Below are 10,883 nucleotides of genomic sequence, written 5' to 3'. Positions count from 1 at the left end.
TCAGTGAAAATTTGAGATCGCCCAGTTTGAATGCGATTGTAACTTTAAGAGTAGTATCGAGAGGGATTGGTCTAGGCTCGGGGTCTGGGCCTCGATAGATTGCGACCCTAAGTCTCTTCCTTTTTCTCTCTTCGACCTCGTCAATCTCGCGTCGAAAGTGAGCTCGGGTGTCCTCTTGCTCATGCCTTAGTTCGTGCTCCCGAATCAAAGCGTTGATTCTGAGTAAAAGGTGACTTCAGGCTCGGGGTTGCCGGTGAGTAAGGAATCACGAGTTTTGACCCCCACCGCTTTTCCAAGTTCTGCGACATCTAGCAAGAGAGCAAAAGGGTGAGGGCCAGACGAATAAGAGATTAAGAATGAAAATCAAGACGGTCTAAGCTCGAATGCTCAAGACTATGGAATGAGCTCGGTCAAAAGAGCGAGATTAGGCTCGGAGCGTGTATCCCATGTAAAGGGGAAAAGTGGATTTATTTTTTAGAATCTCGGATTTTTAGGGAAAAAAGTTGGTAGTTACGAAAAAATGTGATATTTTTGGGAAACGTGCAATTTGAAAACCCTAATCCTATACCCAGTTTCTTGGTCTACACGATACGATAGTCGAAATCAAGATAACCCAGTAAGAGCCATATTTGCATCATTTATGAATAAATTGGGTTTGGAAAGTCGTAACACTAGATGAGCCTAAAGACTACACGGTATTGATTAAAGCATTCTAGTACAAAACTAGTAAATGTGCCTAAAAGTGCAACAACATAAACATGCATGGAAAAACAAAGTATATACACAAACATATGGGGTCAAGAATAGACACTCACACAATGTAGATGGTGGGAACAGAGAAATGGATGTCTGAAGGAGAGGTTGCAAAAACGATCTCACGGAGTCGAACAGGCCGACGGTGCTTTGTTTCCTCGGCTTGGAGAACATACAACAATAGAATGCATTTTAAGTTCTAGGTTTTTGTTCGTCCCTTTTCTTTGAAAACTTGAAAGCGTAAAATTGAAATGAAGAAGACGATGGGCGTATTTATAGGCCACAGCAGAATGCCAAACGACAAATTAAATCTAGACCGTTGGACGAGATTGGTATCTGATTGAACGAATGGGTATTGGCGTGGCAATGGCGGCAAAAAGATGGCAGATGAGGGGACGTGGGAATGGTGCAAACATACTCAAGTACTCTGATCTTCCAATACCCGCCTGACGTGTGTCCACACTCGAGTGTAGTTGATGGTACAGTTTCCAAGATGGGCAGTACAAAAGTTTCTTTCTCATGGGATTCGAACTGATACTTTTGAGGGGGCAAAATGTTACACCCAGATTTCGAGATAAGAAGTTATGACCCTGAAAGCTGGGCTCGTCAAGTGTGAGCTCAAAACATATACGTTCATCATATGATTCCACCATCGAACCTCTTTGAAGTAAATAACAACCTTGAGGGTGTGTAGCCTCGAGGGTGCTCTGAGCTCGCAATATTCATGGAACGACACATGGATATACTTTTACATGATTGCTTCAGGCGAGATGGATCGAGCTCGGGAAGTACAAGCTCGGATGTAACAGCCTTTCCAGCATCTACTTGTTCCGAGCATAGCGCGAAGTTAGGTGACGAGATCATGGTTGACTCATGGCCTTGTCAAGTTTAATGCCAATAGCTGATCTCGAAGATTTGATGAATCATTTGGGATAATCAGTTACGTGTAAACATGTTTATTGTTGTACAATCCTAATATTTAAAGGATATCATTTAATATGTTATATGTTCCGTATCTTCGTGGCGTTTCCATGTATAAAGGAAATAATGCATTAAATAGCATTATCTTGATTGATTTATAGAATATCTTCCTGAAATATGTGGTAATGAATTCTACAACCTTCTCTATAAATAGAGAAGGAAACACCATTTGTAAAGGACGGATTTCTGATTTCTGGAGAGAGCACTTTGGGCAACTCTTCTCTAAAAAGTTTCTAGAAAACTCCCAAGTCTTAATAATATAGACTCGTGGACTAGGCAGAGTTAACTGCTGAACCACGTAAAAATCTTTTTGTTTTCCTCTTTATTCATTTGCTCCAGTATTTTATTGTTTAATTGCTCTACTATTTAAGTTGACGAAAAGCGGCATCAACATAAATTTTTTTAATTACAAATAATTAATCATTTTATTCTTTTATTTATTTATATTTGAAAAAAAATTAATATATGCAATACTGATAAATGTATATTTTTTATACATATTTTATACCCAAATAAATTACATGTATATATATATGTATTGTTTAAATAAATTAATATATTTAAAAATTGAAATAATGTAAAAATAAATTAGAGTAACTTTAATAATATATTTTTATAATGTATAATAATATATCTTTACAAAATTACTTAATATATTACTTTTTTATCAAGTTTTATTTATTTATTTTGAATTGTAAATACTATTAAATAAAAATATTTTTATTTAAAAGTATAATTATTTTTGTATATTATAAATAATTCTTTAATTTAATGCATTTATTTATATTTCAAAACATTACAATGTAAAATTAATAAATATAATTTTTTTACATTTATTTCATACACTAATAACTTATATTTATATATAGTTTAAATAAATTAATGTATTTTAAAAGTATGTAAAATAAATAATAATATGACATGATATGTCGATTCTAATAGTACATACCTACCCTATCAACAATTTAGGACATGGCAGGTCGATTCACACAAAACTGACCTACCATGACAGCATGGCAAATCGGTTTTGCAGGAATCGACCTACCATGTCATCTATATGTTGGCTTTTATACCCTTAATAAAACCATATTCCTTATGTAACACGTTATTATTATCAATAAAAGAAGTAGAAATTATTTTGTTTAATCAATCCCATTGTTCGCATTATTTTATTACATGTTTATTCAATTAATACAAATATTCATAAAATCCCGAACATATGGATAGTTACAATTATAGTGACTAGGTCACAGTGGATTATAGTTGTAATTATATGTTCAAAAGAACGAGTCCTCAGATTAGATTAGTGCAATGGATTTTCACTGATTAGGCAATCTACGATATGATCTACTTACACATTTGGGGTGTGATGTCCTGTCCAAGGTATTGACCAAGTAGATAAGATCAAATGTATTTGATTACATCGGACTAGGACCGATATTGATTATTGATTGATAAATAAGTATCTTTGTTATCAAATCTAATCAGTGTCACAATGTTGGTCATATGTTAAGTTGATCTTAATTCTGAGTGATAATATTTTGCTAATTATATTATTTAAATCTCTTGACTTGTTCGTTACCAGCTTACCCTACGATCTAGCCCACACTTACATCTTGGAGATTTAGTAGTGCAATTGAGTGAGAGTATTATTCATAGATATGAAATCTATAACTTCTGTATGAGAAATGAAAAAATGATTTCCATAATTGCTTTGTTCAAAAGGTTAAATGATTGAGATCTCATTTATGTGATTAAGTTCACGAAAATATCATTTACAAGGAAGTTAGTGGGAGTTAAGGATAAAATACTTATGAGGGGTAAAACGGTAATTTGCACCCATCTAGTTAGTAAGTCATCGATAGAGGAATGACTGACTGTAATGGTTATAACAATGGATAACGTATTTGTGGTTTGGAAATTATGTTCTATGACTTCAAGAGTTCATTTCTGAGTCTATAGTGGAGTCACGAGAAATTAATAAGGTAGTGAAATTATTCGTAAATAAATTCACGGTAACTTATTAGAGCTCGATTTCATGGATCCATGGTCCCTACATCACCTTTGAGTAATTCATCTAGAATGTCTCAATTAATTGATTTAATTATCAATTAGGATTTTTAAAGTTGACTAAGTCAATTTTGGAAATTTTTATAGAAATATGAGATTTAGATAATCAAAGAGAATATTTGGGCAAATTTATTAATATTGATAAATTGGTGTCAATATAAATAAATAATATTAAATCAAGTTTCAAATTATAATAAGTTAATTTGAATAAGAATTTAATTAATTAATTAAAAGATAAATAAATAAAAAAGGTTTTGAATTTATGCCCAATTGAGATTTAAATTAAAAACAAAGAGATTGAGCCAAAGTCCATTTATGGCAGCCCAAGGCGTTTATTTTTGTTTATTATTTTTAATTATTTTAAATTTAAATAAAGCCCTTTAAATCGTCTATATAAGGAATATGATATCTACGGTTTTGATAAGTCAGTCGCAGTTGATTCAATAGGTAAGTAAAAATCTAGACAATCTAATCCTTTCTTAGCCACTATCTTTTCTTCTTTTTTAGATCTCTATCTCATGTGTTGAGAACCAGCCCACACTAATAAAAGGCTTGGTGAGGAAGACTATGTTGCTGATCTAGTTCAATCTCTTGATAATACTCTGCTACAGAAATGAACTAAGGGTTAGAGAGATTGAAGGAATGAGTTGTTGAAGTTCCACTAAGTATTCGTAAATTTCTACATCTTTGTGTTTATGTTAATTTATGAATATGATGTTCATATGTATGTATTATGAATATGATGTTCATATGTATGTATGTTAATTTATGAATATGATGTTCATATGTTTCTATTATGTGTTTGGAAAAATAATAAGAAGCATGCATCTAGATTTAAATTCCAAGATCCTACAATTGGTATCAGAGCCTAGGTTGCCTAGATCTAGATGTTAAGAATGCATGAGTATATGTGTTTGTTGACATGTTGAATTTTAAAAGTTTAATTGGATGATACATGAAATTTGATATGCATGCTTTGATTGTTTATGTATCATATTGCTAATTCATGAATTTTGAGATCTTAATTGATACTTGGTAAAATGCACATTGAAAAATTGCACAATTTTTGTTTTATTTTTTTGGTAGTTGGCGGCTGCCATTTTTAATTGTGAATGAAATGATATATATATATGCATATATGTAAACCCTAGTTAGGTTTACGTAATATATATATATTTATACGGTAGCCCCACATATATTAAAAAAATTGATTAAACTTAAATTTTTTGTTTTATACAGCAGAAATTAACTATATATATCATTTTTAAAAAACAACCGTATATTTATTTTAAAAAAGGTAGTTAAGATATTTTTTGTTTTTGTTGTGCTAAAGAAATATCAAAGCATCCAATTTTAAAATAATTGAGATATTTTCTTTAATGACAATTAAATTAACTTTATATTTGATTCATTATATGATAAGTTTTCAATTGGGAAAAACTTTATGGTAATTAATGAATAAATTAATTAATTTTGATAACCCAATTAATTATTTTAGATATTGATTTATTTATTTATTTTAGCAATCGATTTATTTATTTTGGTAATAAATGTAATGATGCATAAAGTTGTGTAACATATCATTTATGTTTTTATGTTAGACCCATCCAATGAATAAAAAAATTAATATATCTAGCATCATTATTAAGTTATATTTTGCATTTGGGCTTTAAATATAAGTATAATGATGACCCATTTTTTGTTTTAAAAAATGTGGGAAAACTCAAATAAAACTTTCATAAAATGTTAGGTTTTATTTGACCCTAATTAAACATGTAAAGTTTAAATTCATCTCTTGTGGGTGGTTCCACTTATGAATGCACATTTTCTTTACATTACTAGATTGAGCTTAATCAATTGAATAAAAATTAATAAAAAAAAGGTTCAAATTCCCGTCTTTTTGCGCTTTGTGCGGAAGTTAGGGAGCCTAGGTCCGACATACTAAACCCAATTCTCCTCCACGCAAGCTCGAATTGTTAAGGCCCATTTACCTAAGTTGGACTTAATTGTATTAGGTTATTCTTTTTAGTTGGACCTAATAATTGATTAGAAACAAATTAATTCTAATTTTTTGATTAATTTTCAATGGGTAATTTTAGAATTAATTGGAAAATTATAAACTATAGTTTATTGAATATTTTAATAATTTGGCAAACCCAAGTTAGTAATTTTAAAAAGAATAAAATACTAAATCGAGAAAAATTAAATAATGATTTTTTTAAATTTTGAATTCAATCTCCACGGTTGATTTAACGAGGTTAGGGTTTAGTGGGGCCTAATGGCGCTTAGATATCGTCTCCCTACGGAAGGTGTTCACTGGACTTTTAACATGGTTGAATTTCTTAGAATAAATGATTATAGATGTACCTTTTATAAACTCATCCCTATGATAACTATAGGAATTAAGTCTATGATAATCAAAATCGTGGGTCAAACTCATAATAATTTATTTTCGTTACTTTGATCGAATGGATAAATTATTAATAAAAGACTAGGATGTTTTATTAATTGGGATGTTTCTCTATTTGACTAAGAGAATATTTGTGAATCTCGCCTACTGGGACACATAGGTTCATTGCTAGTTGAAATACCAAAGAAATAGAAAGATAAGTTTTTAGTATTTACTTATCTTTAAACATTGTTTATATGTTGTGCTATTTCTGAAACTTTTGAGAATGAATGTTTGTCGAACAATGCGCTGATTTCTACTTTATTGATAATTGTAGATCAATGTCCTCCAACCCCATTGTCTCTCTTCTTTCTAATGAGTTGTTAACCCGTGAGAACTTCATGAAATGGAAGTCTAATATCAACACAGTGTTAATCGGCAACAACTCAAAATTCGTGATGACCGAAACTGAACCTGGCTTTCCCAAAGAGAATGCCTCGAAGGCCGTGCAGAAGAAGTATGAATGTTGGACTGCTGCCAACAACAAGGCCAAGGCCTACATGCTCGCCAGCATGTCAGAAACGCTAAGGACTGAGATGGAGAATGTCGAAATTGCTTACAACATCATGGAGAAACTTCAAGAAATGTTTAGGCACAAGTCAGCGCAAGGTAGTTTCAAGGCTACCAAGAAGTATGTGAAATGTAGGATGACACATCGCCAACATGCTCGTGATCATTTTATTAAGATGACAAACTACTTCCAAGAAGCTGAGCTACATTGAGCAATAGTAGATGAGAAGACTCATGTTGGAATAATTCTCAACAGCCTTGCACCCAGCTTCCTTACGTTCACCACTAACTATTTTCATAACAAGTTAGACTATGGAATGACTTAGTTATTGAATGAGCTCCAGATGTATGAAGGAATAAATGGTGGACCAAGTAAAGCACCTGAGAAGAAGGCTGCCACTATCGAGGGTGCTTAGGGTGAGGCTAACCTAGCCTCGTCCTTGAAGATCAAGAAGAGAAAGGCAAGGAAGGATAAAAATAAGGCTAAGAAGCAAGCAGTTGGAAAGGCACCGACAACTAAAAGCCTACTAGAGCAAAGCCAACTAGCAAGAAGGCTAAAAGACAATGTTTCCACTACAAGGAAGAAGGGCATTGGAAGCGTAATTGCTCCACCCTCAAGGCAACTAGAACCCAAGGTAATAATAATTTATTAGTCTTTGATGCATGTGTTTTAGAGGATGATCTTCTATTTCGATAGTTGATTTAGGATCCACTAATCATGTGTGTACTTCTTTGTAGCTACTTAGCAACTAGAAAGCAGTGAAGGAGTGTGAATTAAAACTTAGAGTTGGAAATGGTGATTTCGAGGAAGGTCAAAGGGAAAGGACAAGCCTGTTTAAATTTTGGAAATAAATTTATGTTGTTGGATGATGTTTATTTTATTCCAAACTTTAGTAGGAATTCAGATTCTTTATTACATCAACAACGATTTTCTGTTACTTTCACAAGTTTTAATATATCTATTTCATTTAATGAATGTGAATTATATGTTGGATGTATGGAAAATGTCTTGTATATTTTGCGATCTAATGAATCACTCGCACTTAACAACGAATTCTTTAAGGTAGCTAATCCTAGGACTGCCAAACGACAGAAGATCGATAATGATCACATGATATACCTTTGGCATCTTCGCATTGGTCATATTAACTATGATAGGATTAAAAGACTTACAAAGACTAGGCCTTTGAAGGAACTCACAATGGGTGACTTACCTGTCTGCAAATCTTGTCTGGAAGGTAAAATGACCAAGCGTCCATTCTCTACAAAAGAAGAAAGGGCCAAAGTACCCCTAGGGCTCATTCATACTGACGTTTGTGGACCGATTAATGTTCAGGCAAGAGGTGATAATGAATATTCTATCACTTTCATTGACGATTATTCTCGATATTCATGTATTTACGTAATGAAAAAATCTAAAACTTTTGACAAGTGTAAAGAATTCTTAGCAATGGCCCAAAACCAATTTGGTAAAACTTTAAAGATCTTGAGATTTGATAGGGGTGGAGAATATTTGGATAATCAATTCCAAGGTCATCTTACTGGATGTGGGATTTTGTCTCAACTCACTGCCCCAGGGACTCTGAAACAAAATGGTGTTGCTGAGCATGGAAACCGAGCATTGTTAGAAATGGTTAGGTCAATGATTAGTTATTCAACACAATCACTGTCTTTTGGGGGGGTATGTCGTTTAGACCGCTAACTACATTTTAAATGTTGTACCGTCTAAGGTTATCTCCAAAATGCCTCTAGAACTATGGAATGGATGTGAAACTAGTCTAGCTCATTTGCTAAGGAAAAAGGAAGGAAAGCTAGAATCGCGAACTAAGGTTCACTTGTTTGTAGGTTACCCTAAAGGTGCTCGGAGTGGTCTGTTTTATAGTCCAGTTGACAAGAAAGTGTTTGTTTCCACAAACGCTACTTTTCTAGAAAACGACTACATGAAAAACTTCAAACCTCAGAGTAAAATATTGTTGGAAGAAATGCAATCAGGAGGAAATGTTCAACTCATACCAATGTAAATCAACGAGAAAGTGGAAGAAGAATAGGCAGTTGGTCCAAGTTAGACAATTATGGTGCCTCATTATAGTGGGAGGGTTTCTCGGAACTCGGAACACTATGGGATGGATTGTGAAACCAATATGGTAGTAACCGACACTCGTGAGGATGAACCATTGTCCTTTAAACAGGAAATGGTTAGTTATGAAAAGGATATGTGGCTCGAAGCCGTGAACAAGGTAATAGAGTTCATGTACTCCAATTCCGTCTGGGATCTTGTAGAAGCGCCGATGGACTTTAGGCCCATTGGATGTAAGTGGATCTACAAGAAGAAGAGGGGAGATGATGTAAAGTTTGAGACATATAAGGCTCGACTTGTGTCAAAGAGTTATACCCAAAGAAAGGGAGTTGACTATGAGGAAACTTTCTCTCCAGTGGCCATGTTAAAATCCATTCGCATACTCTTATCCATAGCTGCAGCTCTTGATTATGAGATTTGGCAAATGGACGTCAAGAAAACATTTCTGAATGGCTTTCTTGATGAGACCATTTATATAGATTAGCCAGAAGGATTTGTAGTAGCTAGACAGGAAAAGAAAGTCTGCAAGCTCAATAGGTCCATTTATGGTCTTAAACAAGTTTCGCGCTATTGGAACTTAAGGTTTAATGAAATAATTAAGACCTATGGTTTTGAGCAGAACATCAATGAACCCAGTGTTTACCAACCGAGGGAAATTATGTGAAAGTGTTCTTGGTACTTTATGTAGATGATATTTTTCTCATTAACAACAGTGTCAAGAAATTATCAGACATAAAGAACTAGCTTGGGACCAAATTTCAGATGAATGATTTGGGTGAAGCTAGTTACGTTTCTCGGTATCCAGATCATTCAGGACAGGAAGAATAAGATGTTGGCACTATCTCAAGCAGCGTACATAGATAAGGTACTTGAACGTTTCTCTATGAAGAACTCAAAGAAGGGACTGTTGCCATCCTGACATGGAGTTCATCTTTCTAAGAAGCAGTCCCATAGACTCCTCAAGAGGAAGAAGAGATGAAACATATTCCCTATGCATCCGTAGTTGGAAGTCTTATGTATGTTAAGTTATGCCCTAGACCGAACATTTACCATGCAGTGATAGTTGTAAGCAAGTACCAGTCGAATCCTGGTAGACAACATTGGGCAGTGATCAAGCACATACTAAAGTATCTACGAAGAACAATGGATTATATGCTGGTCTATTCGGGTGGTGACCCGATAGGCTACACTAATTCTGATTTTCAAACTGATGTCGATGACAAGAAGTCTACTTCTGGATTGGTGTTTACTCTTGAGGGTGGAGCTGTGATTTGAAGAAGCGTTAAGCAGTATGCAAGTTAAGATTCCACCATGGAGGCTTAGTACATAGCTACGTCTAAAGTGGGTCAGGAAATAGCATGGCTGAAAAATTTCTACGCGGATCTTGGTGTTATTCCAGGAATGGATAAACCACTCATATTGTACTATGACAATAATGGGGCTATAGCGAATTCGAAAGAACCTTGAAGTCATAAAAGAGCAAAGCATATAGAGAGGAAATACCACATCATTAGGGAATATGTGTCCAGTGGTGATGTCAAGGTGATGAAGACAGCGTCGGAAGACAATCTGGCGGATCCTTCTACGAAGACTTTGAGTGAGATTTTTTTCGTGAAGCATGTAGAGGGAATGGGTTTGAGAAACATGTCTCATTTGTTTTAAAAGGGCAAGTGGGAGTTTTTTTGGGTTTTATGCCCTTAATAAAACCATATTTCTTATGTAACACGTTATTATTATCAATAGAAGAAGTAGAAATCATTTTGTTTATTCAATTGCAATGTTCGCTTGTTTTATTACATGTTTATTAAATTAATATAAACATTCATAAAATCCCGAACATATGGATAGTTACAATTATAGTGACCAAGTCACAGTTGATTATAGTTTTAATTATATGTTCAAAAGAACGGGTCCTGAGATTAGATCGGTGCATTGGATTTTCACTGATTAGGAAATCTACAATATGATCTGCTTACACATTCGGGGTGTGATGTCTTGTCCAAGATATTGACCAAGTAGATAAGATCGAATGTATTTGGTTAC

General features: G+C 33.8%; 1 protein-coding gene across 1 annotated transcript; it reads left to right on the top strand.

Annotated features, from left to right (window-relative positions):
* Positions 1-6,483: 6,483 nt before the first annotated feature.
* Positions 6,484-6,975, top strand: LOC133792496 (uncharacterized). Its single transcript, XM_062230406.1, has one exon. The coding sequence runs from the start codon at positions 6,484-6,486 to the stop codon at positions 6,973-6,975; it is 492 nt and encodes a 163-aa protein (XP_062086390.1).
* Positions 6,976-10,883: the final 3,908 nt, after the last annotated feature.

The sequence above is a fragment of the Humulus lupulus genome, chromosome 7 (assembly GCF_963169125.1).
Source record: "Humulus lupulus chromosome 7, drHumLupu1.1, whole genome shotgun sequence".
Taxonomy (NCBI): domain Eukaryota; kingdom Viridiplantae; phylum Streptophyta; class Magnoliopsida; order Rosales; family Cannabaceae; genus Humulus; species Humulus lupulus.
Note: the sequence above shows the minus strand (reverse complement) of the source record. Positions and strands in the feature narration are given on the sequence as shown.

Bases quoted from the DNA above. Each gene is read 5' to 3' on its own strand.
- LOC133792496 (XM_062230406.1), top strand. From the start codon at position 6,484: ATGTTTGTCGAACAATGCGCTGATTTCTACTTTATTGATAATTGTAGA.